Below are 19,295 nucleotides of genomic sequence, written 5' to 3' on the forward strand. Positions count from 1 at the left end.
AAAATACATGTTTCTAAAAGATACAGAATGTCGGGGTATAGAATTAACGATAGTAATATGAATCTACTTTCGAAAATTTACAACGCATCGAGCTGTTTCTTCAAAAAATGAAGTGGGATGGAAGGATTAAACGCGATTCGCAGTCAGCTGTAAAATCGACGAAGGGATCGAAGTGAAAGTGACAATTAGCAGAGGTGAATTGTGCCAGCCTTTTATAATTCCATGGTGGGATCTGGCTACGTTTGAGTTGGTCGCAGGAGATCGAGTGGTGCAGTTTCTTTCGCGTCGTTCCTACCTCCGATACGACTTACTTTCAATTTTACGTCTTTTTCTCATTAGATAATACAATATACAGTAAGTGTCTTTTAATTTCATCACTTTTTGTTTAGAGTATCAAGATTAAGGGTAGCTTTTTATTTGAATTATCTTCCAAATCTCAGAATTTACTCTAAAAGAAAAAAAAAAAAATCCTCGAACAGATTTTTCTTCATAAATAATTTTTAACAGTATTTTGTAAACCTCAAAATTTTCATTTACTATTTTTCTTTGGCCTTAGAAAAAAAAAAGTATTATTAGAGAAAATCGATCTTCGAACAGATTCTGTCATAATTAATAATTTATAGACAAATTTTAGAAATTCTCCAAACAATCCGTACATATCGAAGATTTATCACCATCGTAAAATTAACCGGATTCTTTTATAAAACGAAAGGTCAAGAGTGCAAGAGGGGTGTTAAAAGACGAAGACGAGCTTGATCATGAGGAACGTGGCGTTTGGTACATTGATCGTGGTTTCTTCGGTGTTCCTCGTGCACAGCTTTCCTGATGGAGCACCAGTCGACACGTGCGTGAAACCATCAAGGGCCAACGAGCCTAATCATGGCCAAGCGAGGTCGCAACCCGTACACACCAGCCCTTACGCATTCACCGCCTCGTCATCGCAATACGGACCTGGATCTCAAATTACTGGTTCGTTTTTTAAACATTTTTGCACGCTGAAAATTCTCATATTCTCATAAATCTTATATTAGAAAACAGAATTAATTTAAATGAGAATTTCCTCCCCGTTTGTAAAGAACATTCAATCGCAATGGACGATTGTTGTTTCGAAAAGAGGATGGTAAAGTAAATTTCTTTGCGAGGAAGAGAAGAGCCATTTCCTCTGAAAGATGAGTTCATTTCCTTTGAAAAAGATAGCTGGATGTCTCGAATATTAGCGATATAGGGTGAGAACCGATCGAACAGGGAAAGAATAACGGAACGAAGCCGGTGTAGGGAACAATCGATCCAATCAACGTGGCGACTCGAAAACGCGTCTAAACGCTAACAATCGCGTATTCTGCGGCTCGGTCGGCCAGTTCTGCATGTTCAATCGTCGAGAATAATAGCGCGAATCGTCTGCAGAAAGAAATTCGCCCCGGTGCAGACTTGGCTGGCCACCGGTGAAATTACGTGCCTAAAATTCCTGTTATTCATCCAGCTTGACATTAGACGAAAACTCGGTACGCGAGTTCAACGCTTGCGTAAAACGCTTGCGCCAACGTTTATAATTCACAATTGGTTGAATGTCAGTTTTCTGAGTCACGAACCGGTCTTTTTCGAGCGCGGTGATTCTCGATCGAAATTTTACAAGTAGAAACACGAGTGAAACTGCTCAAATCACAGTTTCACCATTTTTTTTTTCTTTTCTTGCTACAAAATGTAAAATTTATTACTGTTACTGTGTATTTTTATTGTTGGCAAATTTTTTGTGTGTTTAATACTGTAATATTGTATAATATTTGTTCTTTTCTGAATAGGACAATTTAAGGCGACAGAAGCAAAGACACGTGCTCGTCGTGCGTTTAATTTTCATTGAAATATGTAAAGAATCACTTCCATCGTTTCCCCGTTGATTTCCCCATCAAAATTTTCAAAATTCCCCGATCTTATCAGATCAATCACGTTTCAATTTAACTGACTGATAACGTTTATCAGTGTGAAAGCACGTGGCGTATTACATTTCAGAAAATGGAAACGCTCGTTGTAACATCGTCCAGTTCCACGAAATGGAGAGCAACAGCGAAATTTCTGAAAATAAACGCGTAGATGGTCGACACTCTCGTTAGCCGGCTGATTAATTCGCGAAGTAATTTCGTGCACGTACATAGAAACCGGAAGCTAGTATATTTTGCACACCACGCAGCTCGATAAATAAGGAGCTTGGCTTGCAAGGTTTCTCATTCGACTTGACACGCTCGCTCGAAAAAAGAAATACGCGCCAGCCTGACCTGGCTCTGCCTAGTTGAATCTAAAGCACGCATTCCAGAATGCGAGCAACTCGCCTACTCGTGTCCTTATGTTCGCTAAACCTGGCACTAAGGCTCAATTTCTTTCACAATCGTACGATCCTTTTTGCGTTTATTTTAGCTCGCGTCTGCGATCGAACGATTAGGGAGGAGAATTTTTGGGAAATTCGCGACTCGATAATTTGTCAAGTAACTTCTGGTTAGCTCGAAATGTTGACGTCTCTTTCCAAATCAAATGGCACCCTATTGAATTTACTTCGTATCTACTCTCGCCACATGCTGCAGATTATAAGTTGAAATCAACGTTGCGAAAATTTTCACCGTTTCGAACGGCCAGCGCGCGAAAAACAGAAAGATATTGTCTTTTTCTTTTTTGGTCTTAATTGCATCCTTTGTACAATGTCGCCTTTGCACGCAGCCTCTAATATCGTGCATCTCGGCTAAAAGCGTGAGAAGAAAAAAAAAAGCTCTGTGTGTGTGTGTGTGTGTGTGTGTATGTGTGGTCAGAGCAAAAAATTACCGTGTAGAAAAATGGAAAGGGTGTGGCACAAAGGCTACAGTACTACATGCTTCAATTTCGCCAGTCAATATCGAAACTTTTTATTCAACGCATACATACATTTATTGCACTTTGAGAAAATCTCTGTGCAAACGTATTGCTTTTAATCAAGAATTTTCTATCGAAGTTCCATCCAAGGAACTCGGAAGGCTGATGAGGAGGAAGAACACTAGTTTATTTTAAAATTAAATTAATATTCCTCCATCAAAGCAGTTTAAACACTACGTATCTATTTAATTCAAAGAAAATAAATTTCGAACTCGTTGAGATATTTCTTAATTGCCAAAATAATAAATATTAATAAAAATAATAATATTAATAGTTAATATAATATAATAATAATAATAAATAATAAAATATTTGAAGTTATCGTTGCGTTTTAAATATTGAAGGCGTATCGAAGGGGAAGAGAAAGGAATAGAGAACAGGAGACGACATTCGCCTAAGAATATAGTTGAAAGGGCATCGACTGTCTGTCTTATCGCAAACAAAACTTGGGACAACTGGACCCGAGACCAGTCCTTTCCCAATGCCTTGGAAATATTCGACACTAGGGAAGTTGCGAGGGAGGAAACGAACCCCCAAGATCTACGTCCTGTTTACGTTCACGGAGAAAATGAATCTCGTACTGAGGAAATTTCCTCCTCGCACACACGGAAATTTTATTCACGTTTCATTCTCTCAGTGATTTTCCCCAAGTTACTTTATATCATACCCTTTTTATTCTTCTTTCCTTTACTATAGAACGTTTAAACAAATTTAGAGCAATCTCTGAATAATTGTTTACGTTTATAAATATCCTTCAATTATTTTTTTTTTTTTTTTTACCAACGTTCATTTTATCCGTCTCAAATATTTTTCTTAACAGTTTCGGTTCTGCGCAAAAATTCTGAAAAAATTCGGAATCACTTTGAAACGGACAAAACCTTAAATAAAATCTATCATACTTCAGTTTATTTATTTTCCTCAAATTCGACCACCAAATCACTGGTGGTCGCGCAGTTGGAAGAAAAATGTCTCGCGGAAGGAACTCAGCCACAAGAAAAATTGCAGATTAGTTTATCTGTAAGAAGCCGCATCCCCTTACTATATACACACATGTCGATCGTTCTTTCTACATTTATTTTCCCCCCTTGTTTCCCGAGAACCACGCTCGTAGACAATGTTATCAAGCCATCTCTGAAGATTGAGTTTTCCAGTGAACCGAACGTGTTCCAGTGACCATCGGCGGCTCCTCGTTCAAGGGATTCTTCCTGCAGGCACGTGACCTCGATACAGACAGCTGGATCGGTTCCTGGGCGCAGACCGATAACACCAACACCCACGCAGAGTGCAGCGCCGTGACACACGCCGATCCTTATGTGAAACAGCACGCCACCCTTATCTGGAATGCGCCAGCGAACGCGCGTGGACGCGTGTACTTCACGTGAGTGCCAATTTTCTTCTTTCCGGTATGATAGACCGCAGTAACGCGGTTTGCCTTCCAAGTCGAACGCTTTTGGTACTAGTTTCCAGAGACAATCGCGGAGAGTTGTGTCAGTGGTCGACTTTCGAGTCGAGGGAAGTGTCGCAGTGGCGATATTTAATGTTTCCCGTTTCTTGGAACCTTTTTTTTGTTTTATGAGATCACAAGACTTTTTTTATTACAAGATTTCCCTTTTCAGAATTTTTTTTTTTTTTTTTTTTGCAAGATCGTAGGATCTTCTTTTTATAAGACGCAGAGATTTTAGAAACGTTCCTACGGTGGAAATTATTCCCAAAGTTATTTAAGTTTTACAGTCTTTTGTTTATTCAGGGACGAAATTTTTACGCGTGATGGCTACTTTGGTCTCCTTTTCAGCTTCCCTTGAGGAAAAGTCACTTTCACGTTCGCGAGTGTGGAATGTAAATTCCATGATCCCATGGTTCGCAATTAATCACGATTGCACGATTGAAAGGGTAGAATAATGCGAATGAATTTACAAGTTGCGCATTCTGGATTAAACTGTGCCTAGTCTTGCCACTTTACGTCAACTAGGAAAATGAATGAACTGATTTGAAGAATTTATCGTTATTACCACGTCGAAAAATGTATTACTCAGTAACAAGTGTGAAATTTATATTTTCATTGATTGTGAAATTGATTGGGAAATCGAGGAATCAACAGATTATTATTGTTCCAATTTTAATCTAATTTCACTAGATGAATTTAATAATTTGCACGTCAACCGGATATATGGACAGGTGTTCAATAATTCTTCGTTCAAACGTCGTATGCGTCGCAGATTAGCGAGAGAATCGACATAAATTTCAAATCACTGTCGCGTTTGATCTAGACACGTTCATTATAAACAACCGAGTATAATATATATGGCAATTGATTGCAAATCGGTGAGGGGAAGTACATATTTGTAAATTCTTCTCCAGAAGAATGCAATCTACCTCTAAGGTTGCGCCATTCTTGTCGCAAACGAGACGTTTGAAACGGGAACAGATTACAAAATGTAGTTAGAAAATAACACGGTCATTTATTAACTTTGTTTCTTAACGTTTCTCGCTTCGCGTTCCTTTGAAAATCAGTTTTCTTTCATCGAGAAAATAATAATAATTATACAAATTATATATGATTATTAAATATTATTAATATATATATATATTAATAGTATATAATTATTATAATATAATCATACATATTATATTATTAATTATTATTTTATTATATTATTATATTATTTATTATATATTATATATATATTAATTATATTATATTATGTAATATCAATTATATTAATTATATTATTATAAAATAATAATAATTATAATTAGAAGTAATAACCATTCGTTGGTAACATTAATATTCTGCTACTTTGTTATTTGACTAAATAATAAATTAGCAAATTTACAATAATAATAATTATATCATCTATATATATATATATATATTAATTATATATAATTATTATATTATAATAATTATATATAATTATTAAATATTATAATATTATTATATATATTAATTATATTATGTAATATCAATTATATTAATTATATTATTATAAAATAATAATAATTATAATTAGAAGTAATAATCATTCGTTGGTAATATTAATATTCTGCTAATTTGTTATTTGACTAAATAATAAATTAGCGAATTTACGTTGGTAAACATGAATACTTTGCTAATTTATTATTATAATTTAAGTCTATAATTTAGACTAAATTTAGACTGTTAGAAACAAAAGAAAATTCACATTGAAAATTTCTATTTAAAATCGTCTGGATCTGTTTTGAATCTCTGCAAGTAAAAAGTTATCAAATACGATAGAAAGATTAGTCATGCTTGAGGTTTAGAAAGTACCGCTTGAGGATGAAAGGCAAAAATAACGTTGGCAGACATTTTATCAATGTTGAAAAAAAACGATCGAATTACAAAATTGGAAGAGTAATGACAGAGAAGCTAAAGTTGGAGTGGCTGCACCCTCCTAAGGTTAATAATACCGTGCGACGTACGTGAACGATGATTATAAAAGAGTTTGTCTTTGCTGCCCACAAATTAAATGTAATTGTCCGCAAAATGTCGTCTTCATTGATAGATGTTCCGTTTAATCAAAGGATTCTACGGCTATTAATTAAACTTGCGTGTGTATTTTCGTCCTCTACAGGGACACTATTAGCTTCAACGACAATAACTGTTTAACAATCTTCAAATCTTTTTAACTTTTTCAAAATTTAAAAATCGAGTTCACGCCTGAAGTATCTCCGACAGTCATTTACTTTGTCGTTGAATTGAAAAAAATATCATCGCGACGTTAATTAAAAATATATAAAAGAATATTCCTTTTTCTAAAGTTTATCTGTTTTTTTGGAAATAGTTTATTTTTCAATGTTTCCCTTAGCGATCGATAGATATTGATGGATACAACGGTCGACTGCTCGGATCGAGCTGATTCTATCTGAATATTTAATGCGGCAGACACCGCGGGATTCTTAATTTTCAAACGGAACCTCCTTCGCTTCGTAAATGATTAATACTGTGACAATAATTTACGAGCAATGTTCCCATTCGTTCCTCCACTAAGGGAGCAGGTCGGAAGGACGCGTTGAACTACCAGACCGGTCTAATTAATTAATTTCAGCAACGACCTTTCACCCGTTGGGACTTGAACAATCTACCCGCAGTTTCCTTGCGGTCTGAATATAGAGAGAGAGGAAGAACTCTCATTTTTCTTCAGCCTCCAACCGGTGCAAAATCATTTTCTCAACGTGCAAAAAAAAAAAAAAAAGAAAAAGATTTCATCCGTGAGGTTGCTGGAGAAGAATTAGAATTAATTTGTTTCTTATTAATCCATCCGGAAAATTGTTCTCGTTAAATTGCAATTTCACCCCAAGTTGTTCGTTTCTCTCAGACAAACGAACGTCTTAAACATTTTTCATTTGCTCACGATCATTTTGTTCCATGAAACTTCAATTTTCTAAATTTTCCATGTTCAAATTGAAAACTTACATTCGCCAAATTTTTCGTTAACGTAAATATATCATTTCCTTTCGCGGAACAAAGTTTAACTTGCGCTGGCAACTGATTGCGGACCATAACGAGTGACCAATACCGTATACACTATAATTCGTCGCTTTCTTTTCGAACTCGTCAGTATGATATCACTGGATAGAAATTATTGAAAAGTGACAGATTTATTATTGTTTTGCCTATTTTATTTTACTTAAATATACTTATAAGTATACTTATAATATACTTGTAAATGTACTTATAATTATATAAATATACTTATAATTATATTTATAATATACTTATAATTATACTTATAAATATACTTATAATTATATTTATAATATACTTATAAATATACTTATAATATACTTGTAAATATACTTATAATATACTTAAAACTGAGAAAATATTACAATTTTGGAACAAAAAATTCTCGCAAGAGGTTAAGTTAAATTAAATTCAAAGTTTAAAGCGAAATTTTTATTTTAGTTCAAGTTAAATTTAAAGTTTTAATTTAAATTTGAAACGAAGAACTTCTTAGTGACTCTAGACAAGAACAGACGATGACCCTGATTTCGTATTTCCAATTCTCCGACTTCTCGATCCCCTCCAAATGTACATCCTTGATCTTAATTTGCAATTTGGCCTGTTATTCACTTTTTGAACCGGGAATCGTCGAACGTCGAGGAATTTCGTTGGTAATTAATCACGTTGAAAAATGGTGGCTGAGCAAGTTGCACGACGTGGATGAAGGATCTCCACTTCGACAGTGGATAACGTAATAAGACTAATTGTACGCCGCTGGCCAGTGGAAATAATCGTTTCCGCCGCGCGATTGCTCGCGAATACGCGTGTACACGCCAGGCTTGCTAATAAACCATCGAATTTCCAGGGAATATTACAGGTCAGAAGGCTCGCATGCCAGGCTGGCAAGCTAACGGATGAATCGTTTTAACTCCAGTTGGTCGGTCCATCGTTCGAAATGCAACGTTGCATCGTTTTACGGCACAGAGGCTGGCTTTTTTCGTTCTCTTTCTTTCTTTTCTAACTTTTGCTCAACCTCTTTTCGTGGGAACCAGAGGGAAAACCGTCTCGTGCGAGAGGTGGTTCTAAATTTGTTTCTCATCCTCCGCATCCTCCGGTTTTTCCTCCACGGGGAAAAAAACCGTGTTTATTCAGCGAGGTTCGAAGTTTATCAACTTTTTTGAGGGTTGTTCGAGCAAAGCCTTCGATACTCGTTGATTCGACGATTTCTTTGGACTAAATTCGCACGATTTGGTCGATCGATTTAACGATTTTAGTTGAGCAAAGGAGAGAATTATTTGCTTTCGTTGTTGTTTGAATTTGCGTTAGAAAAATATACAAAATATTTTATAATTAAAAATAGTAATAAATATAATAAAAATAAAACTAATAAAAAATAGTGTTAAATTTATTGTTCCGTAAATAGAAAGCATGAAATGTGACTTATCGTGTTTCTTTTTGTAGCCTCTATTGTTTTAAATATAGTACTGATATTGAGAATAGCATTGATTCCGCATTTTATTAGCCAACCAATCTTCTGAATTATATCTCAAATATGCGATATTTTACACGTTAAACACGTCGACTCGTCAAAACGTTTTAAATTACCATGTTTGACGTAAAATTCCTAATTTCTCTGATTGCAGAGGCACCATTTTGAAGGAGTACGCGCAGTATTGGTCCAATTTGGTAGCCACGACGAAGAATTGAGAGTTCCCTCGAAATTTCCAGGCTGCAGAGTTGCCCCGTTCTGGAACTAACAATCGTATTCAATTGTTCAAAAGATCTTGCTTTCGCGTTGGAAGCATTCTGCCTCACGAAACAGGACGAAAAGAAGCCGCGACACCTCGATGGAAACTCTTGGGGAACGTTCGTCAAACGCGTGTACATTGTATCATCTTGCATGTCGTGTATCGTTATAAAAAGAAGATCTTAAATATAAAATCATAAGAATTTGTACGATTTCCTGTGATCTGGAAGAGGATTTTTAATTTACGCGATTCTTCGTGATCTAGTTTCTCGCACGAGAGAAACGTTTCGAAATATAAAAGTCGTGAGAACTCACACGATCTTGTACGACGATCTACATTTGCTCGATGAAGCAAAGATCTCAAATATAAAGTCGTGAAAATCGATGTGTTCGAATGGTTCCTTTTCCCGTCGAAAATGTCGGACTTTTTATTGTTCGTGTGAAATATTTCAACGGCGACTTCTTTTTCTGCTAGCCAGTGCGTGGAAGCTAAGTACTTTCTAGTTTCATTCGCAACCGGTCACGCCGATCGAGGTCCCCAATCTGTCAGACGCAGTTGCGTAATCGCCGATTGATCGAGTGTACATCGCGACTTGTTCAATGTACCGCTTCGAGCGTGTAATTGCGCAAGATGGAAACGAAATGACGAACAGAGGCCTCACGCTTCTTTGATAACCTCGTTATCTAAATTTCACACGTCACTTCGCGTTCAAAAAGAAAAGACTGATCGTGGCCTTTGAAGAAAATTCTCTTTCATGTTTTGCAACGTTACGTTCCAACAAAGTTCTTTTTCAACGTAGAAAAAAATAACGCGGGTGATGAAACGTGTGTTTAACCACTTGCGCTGGTAACTGATTGCGGACCGTAACGAGTGACCAACATCGTATACAATAATTCGTTAATTCGCTTTCTTTTTCTTTTGAACTCGTCAGTATATCGCTGGATAAAAATTATTTAAGAATTAATAAAACTTTTCATTTCGTTTTGCCCGGGTTACATTTAAATATAACTTAAAACTGAGAAAATGTTGCAATTTGGGACAAATAATTCTCGACGTGCGTGGCACGTCATTCCAGCGCAGGTTAATTCTGAAACGCGAGATAAAAGTCTGGTGTAACGTGTAAAACATAAAATTGACATGTAAAAGTGTAAAACATTGCTCGATCAAAATATTCGATGCAAAATTGTTTCGCGTGAAAAAGTACGAAGAATGTAAAACATCTCTCCACTCTTGTGACTACGTCATGCAGCAGAATGTCGAGTGTTTAGAGAGCTCGAAGCTTCGCCACGCGTGCACACTATCTACTTTAATGGGTAGAACATTGGATTATACGTGATAATACGAAATATAATGAATTTACTCGTACGATGCAAAATTTCGTGAGCTATAATCTAATGTCATATACAGGGTGTTTCGTAACTTGTGAAACCCTGTGATTGTACGCCTAAAAATAATGAAAAAAAGTCATATAAATATATGTCTTATCTGTCTTCGTTTATGAGATATAATGAATTTCATAAACAGAGCAAACTCTAGTAAGCTAGTTTTACCAGGGATGGGTATATTCAATTTTCATAATAATCATAATTGGGATGAAGAAAACCCACACGTTATTGTGCATTCAAAACATCAACACCAGTTTAGTTTAAACGTATGGCTAGGAATAATTGATAAATTTTTAATTAGACCTTTTTTTCTTGATGGGAAATTAACAGGCACAAAGTACGTTGATTTTTTAAGCACGCGTTTATATGAAATATTAGAGGAAGTTCCAGTCGACATTAGACTTCGTATGTGGTTTATGCATGGTGGAGCTCCGCCGCATTTTAGGCAATTTTTCAATCAACACTTTGCAAATAAATGAACTGGTCGTGGAGGTCCCATTGCATGGCCTGCTCGTTCTCCGGATTTGAATCCATTAGATTTTCATTTGTGGGGACGTTTAAGATCTATTGTACACGCAACATCGATTGAACATGCTGAAGTACTACGAAATAGAATAGAGCAAGGCTTCTGACAAATTCGAGAAACACCAGGAACGATAGAGTAACCAGATGAATGACAAGACACGTGCAGGCTTGTCTTCAAATGCAACGTGGTCATTTCGAACATCTTTTGTGAAAATAATTAAAACAGAAAATTCATTGTATCTCATTATAAACGAAGACAGATAGGACATATATTTATATGGCTTTTTCTCATTATTTTTAGGCGTACAATCAGCTTCCGAAGTGGGTTCCACAAGTTACGAAACACCCTGTATATCTGATAACAGACTCGTTCGCCGAGCAAATGAAGTTCTCGAACGTTTCGCGATAATAAAGGACTTCGATTCCAACGAAACGAACGTGTAATAAAAACATCACTACTCGTGTAATTTCTCATTGTTGCGAATGTGGCACAAGGCTCATCGAAACTGCCGTCTTCCTCTAACGTGTGTACGTGAGAACTGATTGCTAGCGATCGCTAGCAAGACGAAAGATCGTTAGAATCCCACGAAACATTCCATTGTTCATCAAAGAAACCTCCCGTCTTTACAGAGCCTCTCGAGTACCTTCAATTCATCTTGACAAATAATCGCATCGTGCAAGGAACTTCGACCTTCGGAGAGATGACTCGCAACAGATTTGGTCTTTCAGACTTGAAGCCACGTTTACACAACGCTCACTTCCAGTGGATTCGCCTAACACTGTCTGCCTCGGTATTCGATAATTCGAGATCTGTTCAACGCTAGAGGTTGAGGTGATATTTTAATTAACGAGGGAATACTCTCTGTCTTTCGACAGACTTTGAAAAGAATTTCTAAAGTTCACAATTAATGATTGGGGGAATCTAATCAGTTGATTTCCAACTTTTTTTTTTTTTTTTTTGGTCATGCTAAAATCCCACCCTTGTGACACATAATAATTCTCATTATTATTGAAAAAGTGAACTTTTGACGTGGAGAAAGTCTAAATTAACTTGGCATAGGCAAGCTTCCAAAGAACGTGACATTCATGAAAGGGAAAAATACAAATTAATAAAATTAAGTGACACAATAATGATAGCGAATAAAGTGTTAAAACATAGAATAGAGAACTGAAATGATTTTCTCTTTTGTAACACCTCGATCACTCAAATCATTATGAAATAAAATAAAAGTACACTTCGAGCTCGTCTTATCAAGATGAAATGCAAAACAATTCACCGATTAATAACTCATTCTCGCCCGCTAGAAAATCAAATTCAGCCTTCAACGTTGGGAACCACGAAGAGCCTAAATGTAAATCAAATTAGTCGACATCGAAACAGTTGCTTGCTCGTGAATATAAAATTCACCAAATGACTCTCCCGAATCATCGACATTCGAGGCAATTATTCGAAGCCGAGATTTCAAAGTCGTGGGCATAAATAAAACGAAGAAACCAAAACAAAAAAAAAAAAGAAAAATGTCTCGCGTTTCCAACGAAGGGAAGGAAATTTCCAAAAATTGTATAAAGAGAAACTAGATTCGGTGTTCTCCTCTCGGAGACATGCTCGCATTTGGATTCGCCTCTCGATTCAAAGTTGCTCAGAATGGCGAGGCGTATCGACGAGATCGGTTTCGGGAGGTTGTCGAGCCTCCCTTACGGGGACGACCCACTTTTACCGATCGACTGACTTACGTAACGCGCGTATCTCGTGATCCTTTTTGCTCGCGCAAACGCGTGCTCTGGCTTCCATTAACGGCGTGCGGCGAGGAAAACAGTAAAACCCTCTTTGGGAAGCGTGTCTCCGCGAACCGTCTTATCGCCGTATCGGTTCACGTGTCTCCGCGTCAGACCGGTAATCTCGGGTGCGGCTCCTTATAAACATCAGGACGAGAATTCTCCTCCGATACGTTAAACGCGACAGGCAGACGCCTTCTTTCTGCGTTCCTGATAGCTCGACAACGTTCGGGATTTTCTTCTGAAGAGCGTAACATCCCCATCCAGAGTCTGGGAATTTTTACAAATGGCACGGTATCGTTCATCATATTTGCTGGTTCGATCGAGTTTCTTGAAAATCGTTGTCGCACTGTACAACTTGTATCTGTGTAAACTTTTCACAGAATGGTCACTGAAAGATCGAATGACATAAAACAAAAACCAACTATTACAAACACATGTTTTTTTTTTTAAATTTTTCAGCATTTTACTTGGAAATATAATTAATGGGTTAATTGATTGATCTCCAAGGAATGCTCTATAACCTACGAGAAAAAGAAAATAAAAAAGATTGAAAATGAACAATTTATGACTTTTTTCAAACCCTTCGGTCTTTCAGTGCCCACCCTCGTATCACGTAGTAGACATTTCTTTCGATGAAGATTAGAAGAATAGGGGATTCTATACTTGACAACAGTCGGTTTCAATTCGAAGATGCAGAATTGAATCGAAGAGCAGTAAAATGAAAAATTTATTAACTGACATGTTGATTATTGCTGTGTTCGAGAGTGTCAATTTATTTCGATTGTACACGGACGAGCTTGCGTATTTAGGTATTTGATTGCCATAAAAATTGCGAGGACGTCGTGGCGTGTCGTAATCCGTGAAATTCACGGGATAACTGTATATACATACATAAATGCATTGCTGCAAACGTTTTATCCCCGTCGATAGCCTACAACCGACAAGCTTGATCTATTTGACATTCGAATATTTCCCTTTGGTATTGGGATAGTGATTGATTGATGCGAATTGAGTGTGACTAATAAAAAAATAAAAAAAAGATAGGAAGAGAGAGAGAGAGAGGAAATGTAAAAAAAGCAAAGACTAAAAAACAAGAATAAAATAAAAAAGTTTAAATATTCAAGCAACTTTTTTCCAAACTTTTCAAATCTAAAATCGAGAAAGCGGAGAACGTTTCTCCATCGAAGATCGGAGAGACGAATGTGGAAGCGTCAGTTTTTGAATGACACGCGTATTGGAAGCGTGTTCTTTAAAATATAGATGGAGATCTGGCGAAGAATACGTGACAGGAATGCGTGGTGTTCGCACGTGCGAATTTGTCTTCGCGCGGATTTTTCAAAAGTTTAAGCATAAAACGTAGCTTTAACCTCTTGCGCCGGAATGACGTGCCAAGCATGTCGAGAACTTTTTGTCCCAAAATTGTAATATTTTCTCAGTTCTTAAGTACATCTAAATAAAACAAAACATGGCGAAGCAAATAATAAATTAATTCTCAATCGTTTTTATCCAGCGATGTCATACCGACGAGTTCGAAAGGAAAGCGACGAATTATTGTATATACGGTATTGGTCACTCGTTATGGTCCGCAATCAGTTGTCGGCGCAACTGGTTAATGACGAGAGCCATTTCGTTCGCAATTAATCTTTTGCGCTGGATTGACGTGCCGCGCACGAGAATTATTTGTCCCAAATTGCAACATTTTTTCAGTTTTACGTATATTTAAATGTAACCCGGGCAAAACAAACGAAAAGTTTTATTACTTCTTAAATAATTTTTATCCAGCGATATACTGACGAGTTCAAAGGAAAAAGAAAGCGAATTAACGAATTATTTTATACGATGTTGGTCACTCGTTATGGTCCGCAATCAGTTGCCAGTGCAAGTGGTTAACCTCTTACGCTGGAATGACGTGTCACGCACGTTGAGAACTATTTATCCCAAATTGCAACATTTTTCTCAGTTTTACGTATATTTAAATGTAATCCAAAACAAACGACAAGTTTATTAATTCTTAAATAATTTTTATCCAGCGATATACTGACGAGTTCCAAAGAAAAAGAAAGCGACAAATTATTGTATACGGTTCAGGTCACTCGTTATGGTCCGCAATCGCCGTTGCCAGCGCAGAAAACACGAGAAACCATCCGCGACGTAAAACCGAGGCTAACCGATCGTTGAATTCGACGATGAATTACACCGAGATGTATCTCGTTTCTATAAAGATCGGGGTTAAGTCGATTTGCAATCATCCCCTTCCAGGTGGCATCCGACACGGATAAAGAGCCCAATAGGTTACAAGTTGAAGCCATATTCGCTGCTTGAAAATAAAATAAAAATCCTGCAAAACCTCAATGAGGTTCGATCGGAGATTCAGTTTGTCAAATTATTTCCTGAAACATCGACAGTCAAAATTTCTTTATACGAATTTTCCCAAGTTGCCGTCGCGGCAGACATTACTTCCGGGATATTCCGTGTTTCGCGATGCAAATGCATTAACACGCTCATTTACCACGGGACAAATTTGCCCGTCATTTCCATCCTAATTCTCCGCGTCGTGATTCGTTGTTCGAGACTTCACGAGAGTTCACGATCCATATTTACGGTTTCGTTTCGACGTAGTCTCGGCAGGTCGCGTCTCGCGTTTCTGACAGCGTGTGCGACGACGCAATCATCCCCCTGTCGGCGACGACGTGTGTTCCTCGCCTGAGGATCATGCATATTTACGTTGCGCCGCAGAGAGGAACAAACACGACATCGACTCTCTCTCGGCCTCTCAGCTCGGCGTTTCACGAGGAATGATTCAGGGGCTGTAACGCCCCTGCGACGACTCCGCGGCTGCAGCCGGGGTCGCGGCGAGTCGAGGAGGATGAGGAGGGGAATAGGAGGGGGAGGGAGGCGAGAAGCGTGCTGGTTCTCGCGTGCAATGCGCAGGACGTCGGACGCCCTGGCGTCGCGGCCACCCCCGTCGACCCGACTCGACTCGACTCGGTCGTTGTTTGCTGGCCCCACATCGCACCTGGCCGCGTGGAGAAGACGGTCGCACGCATTCCGTGACCCTTCGTTCTTCATTCAAACGTCTCGCCTGCGTTCCGCTCGTTCTCCAGTTGATTCTCCGTGATTCTCCACCGGAGGTTAGGAGATCGAGAAAGTTGATCGCCCGGTAAAACACACGTTGCGTATACATGAGGGAGGAAACGAAGGAGGAGGACGTTGAAGAAAGCAGTGTGCCATATACTGTTCCCATGAACCTGTCGTTCGAGCAGTGAGGGGAAGTGCCGGTGGTGGTAGTGGTAGTGGAGGTGGTGGTGGTGGTGGTGGCGGTGGCAGTGGTGATGGTGGTGGTGGTGGTTGCGGTAAAACGTGTCCACGAACCTCTTCCTCTCCCTCTTCGCTCACTCCACCGAGCCGGTAGCAGAACGGGACAGCAGTAGGTCGACGACTAAAGGGTGAATAGAAAAGTGTAGTCGTCGTCCGTGTAATTTTTGCAACGGATTTACAAATTGTTCTCTCAAATCTGACTAAAAACCGAAGCTAGAAGCCTCCACTTTCGTTATTCCCTTCGGCTGTCCGCGGAGGAAGGTGGAACGTGCCGGAGATATGCGCGTGCTATCGATCACGCGGGCCGATCACGCGGATATGTGATACCGGAAGTAGGTACGGCAGGCAGGCCTCGACCTGCGTGCAGGTGCTCCACTGTATGCGTACCACGTATGCGTACAGACGAAATAGGGGCGAGCAACGACAGAGAAGAGAAGGGTGCGCGAGAAGAGGCCGCGTGTCCAGGGCCAGTCGTGAAGATGCACGCCACCGACGCCGTCGCCGCGACGGCGTCCCTGCCGTCATCCACGTCCATCGCATACAGGAAGCCCGGCTATGCGGTCAACCTTGTCGTCGTGCTCCTCGTGTCCTGCTGGCTCGTCCACGACCGGATGGCCCTCGGCATGTCCGAACCACCCGAACTCACCACCGTCGAGGGTGAGTTTTCTTCTTCTCACCTCCCTCCCACTGACTTCTTACCTAATTTCACTCGTTTGCGAGAAACTTAAAAATGGCAAAAGCGCGCGGGTTTTTTTCTTTTTTTTTTTTTTTTTTTNTTTTTTGCAGCTCTTCGACATTTTGCAACTAGAATTTCGTAGATTTCCATTCGATTTTTCAGAGAAATCTGCGCTCTCTGCACATTTCTGTCCGCGTTACAAAATAGAAACGGGGCGACGAGCTATAGAATGTCACTCGCGGAGAATGTGTCAAACTTCAGGGGAAGTTTCGTCGAGAGTGTGTGTATGTTGTAGTTGGCGTTCTTGAGACGAAGGTAAAAGATGAAGTGCTGCAGCGGGGAATATTCTTGAGAACACAGTTTCTTCGCTGCACGAGGCTTTCAAGTCAAATTAATCTTCGAGAGACATGCAAGAGTGTATCGTGTATACACGTATGATCTTGCGCGTGTTTCGACGTACACTCTGACCTCCGTAATCTCGATCAATTTTATTTAATCAGCGGGAAACCGTGGTCTTTGGACCAAGTTATCATGCAAATCGTGTGCACATTCAAATACACGCTAATCTACGTTCTACGTGATACATTTAGATTGAATTTATCAGTACGCGAAAGCTATAAAACAAGTACGACGCTGTGTTAATACTTTCTCGCAGCACTTCAATGTTATTTCAATATACAATACGATATTTCATCCATCCAATAAATATTAACAACTCTTCAATAGCAATTTCCCTCGCTCCACTTTCCACGGTTAATCATAAAATCAAACAAATTGCCAAAGGACTGTTTCATTTCGCTCTTCCTTCTCCTCTTTGTCAAGAAACGAGAAGAGACGAGGATTCATCAAACAAAAGACACTTGGAATTGATTAGCTCGACCACGATTATGTTTCCTCCTTTCGTGCAGTTCACCGTTTTATTCTCAGTCGATATGCGAACAAATATTATTGCAGCATCGACGAGGGACTACGTGTCGATCGATGTCAACATCTCTCTTTCTTTCTCTCTCTCTCTCTCTCTCTCTCTGAATATGTGCGTTTTAAGCTTTCTCGCTAAAACAACGAACACGTATGCACAGCTGATGTACATTAAACCTTTCGCACGAACCAACACAGCTATTTATTTACACAACATTATATATTTATATTACGTATATTATACATTTATTATATATATACGTATTTATATTTATGCATTATATATTTATATTTATATACTTATTTTTATATAAATATATAAGTATATGTATATATTTGTATACGTATATTTATATAAATATACGTACATATTTGTATACGTATTTTTATATAAATATACATATATATTTATACACATATTTTTACATAAGTATACGTATATATTTACATACGTATTTTTATATAAATATACGTATATATTTGAATACGTATTTTCATATAAATATACGTATATATTTGTATACGTATTTTTATATAAATATACGTATATATTTACATACGTATTTTTATATAAATATATAATAATAGTATTTTTATATAAATATATAAATATATGTATTTTTAACAAATTTATATATTATATAAATATATAATAATAATTTTATAATATATAATATATAATTATATAATAATTATATAATATATAAATATAATAATAATAATTTTATATAAATATATAATAATAATAATTTTATATAAATATATAATAATAATACTTTTATATAAATATATAAATATACGTATTTTTATATAAATAGATAAATATACGTATTTTTATGTAAATATATTTACGAGCTTACAGCCAATACAGTCCAATAACTTTTGATACATCTCTACGACTGAAAACGTTGAAAATTGTTCGAAAACGGTATCGAATGCGCTGCGCTGCAAGAAAAAAAGCGCGACAAACAGCTGAGATAGCAATTCCCCCGTTTCCATTTGAAGAAGATGCTCCGGTGATATACTAAATAACAAATTAGCGAAAAATATAGAAATTAAATATCTTTGTGTCAACCACCGTGTGCTCTTTGAATAAGAAAAATTTTTGGAGTATTCGTTCACCACTTATTAACTCTCTCGCCATCACTTTCAAGTGAGAGAAATAACGAGGAAATGAAAAATATTTGGATCTTATTAGAATCTTTCTCTATTTCAAATTGATAGATTCTGTTCACGCAGACACAAACCGATCGAAACTTTGTTGAAAACGTGAAATTCGATTTCTACGACTTGATATTCCTGTCTGTATCAAACTGGAGCTTCAAATTGCACATGTCGTGCTTCTCGAGCTCATTGAATGAATCGAACGCGTTCTCAGGCTCGGAAAGTTCAATCGCCAGTTAAAAGAAACTCGGATGGTGTATTTCCACCATCCGCCTTCTCTGCTCTCATTTGCGTCCTTATTTCCTGGACGAACGAGCCTGAGTTTCCTCTTTCCGATCGTTAAATCCAAGCGAATTGCACCGGGTAATGTCATTCGCGTTCCTCGAATTCCTCCAGAATTCGTCGATCTCGCGTTAATCTCT

The 19,295-nt window shown here is 37.9% G+C and overlaps 2 protein-coding genes across 8 annotated transcripts in view; both read left to right on the forward strand.

Moving 5' to 3' along the window:
- Positions 1 to 226: 226 nt before the first annotated feature.
- LOC122538070 (putative defense protein 3) lies at positions 227 to 9,316 on the forward strand. The gene is made up of 4 exons (XM_043671825.1): positions 227 to 354; positions 713 to 969; positions 4,066 to 4,273; positions 9,004 to 9,316. The coding sequence occupies exons 2-4, from the start codon at positions 759 to 761 to the stop codon at positions 9,065 to 9,067; spliced, it is 483 nt and encodes a 160-aa protein (XP_043527760.1). The 5' UTR covers positions 227 to 354; positions 713 to 758; the 3' UTR covers positions 9,068 to 9,316.
- Positions 9,317 to 15,763: 6,447 nt separating this feature from the next.
- Positions 15,764 to 19,295, forward strand: part of LOC122538066 — a 47,257-nt gene continuing 43,725 nt past the window's right edge. For 3 of the 7 annotated variants that reach the window (XR_006308774.1, XM_043671817.1, XM_043671818.1), the window contains exon 1: positions 15,766 to 16,772. Coding sequence is in view for 4 of the 7 variants with exons in the window: in XM_043671817.1 (XP_043527752.1) it covers positions 16,508 to 16,772 (265 nt within the window). In the remaining 3 variants the exon portion in view is untranslated. Of the gene's footprint in view, positions 16,773 to 19,295 lie in introns of all 7 variants that reach the window. The other 4 variants (XR_006308776.1, XR_006308775.1, XM_043671819.1 and 1 more) reach the window with 2 other exon arrangements.

Source organism: Frieseomelitta varia, unplaced genomic scaffold (genome assembly GCF_011392965.1).
Source record: "Frieseomelitta varia isolate USP_RPSP 00005682 unplaced genomic scaffold, Fvar_1.2 scaffold_956, whole genome shotgun sequence".
Classification (NCBI taxonomy): domain Eukaryota; kingdom Metazoa; phylum Arthropoda; class Insecta; order Hymenoptera; family Apidae; genus Frieseomelitta; species Frieseomelitta varia.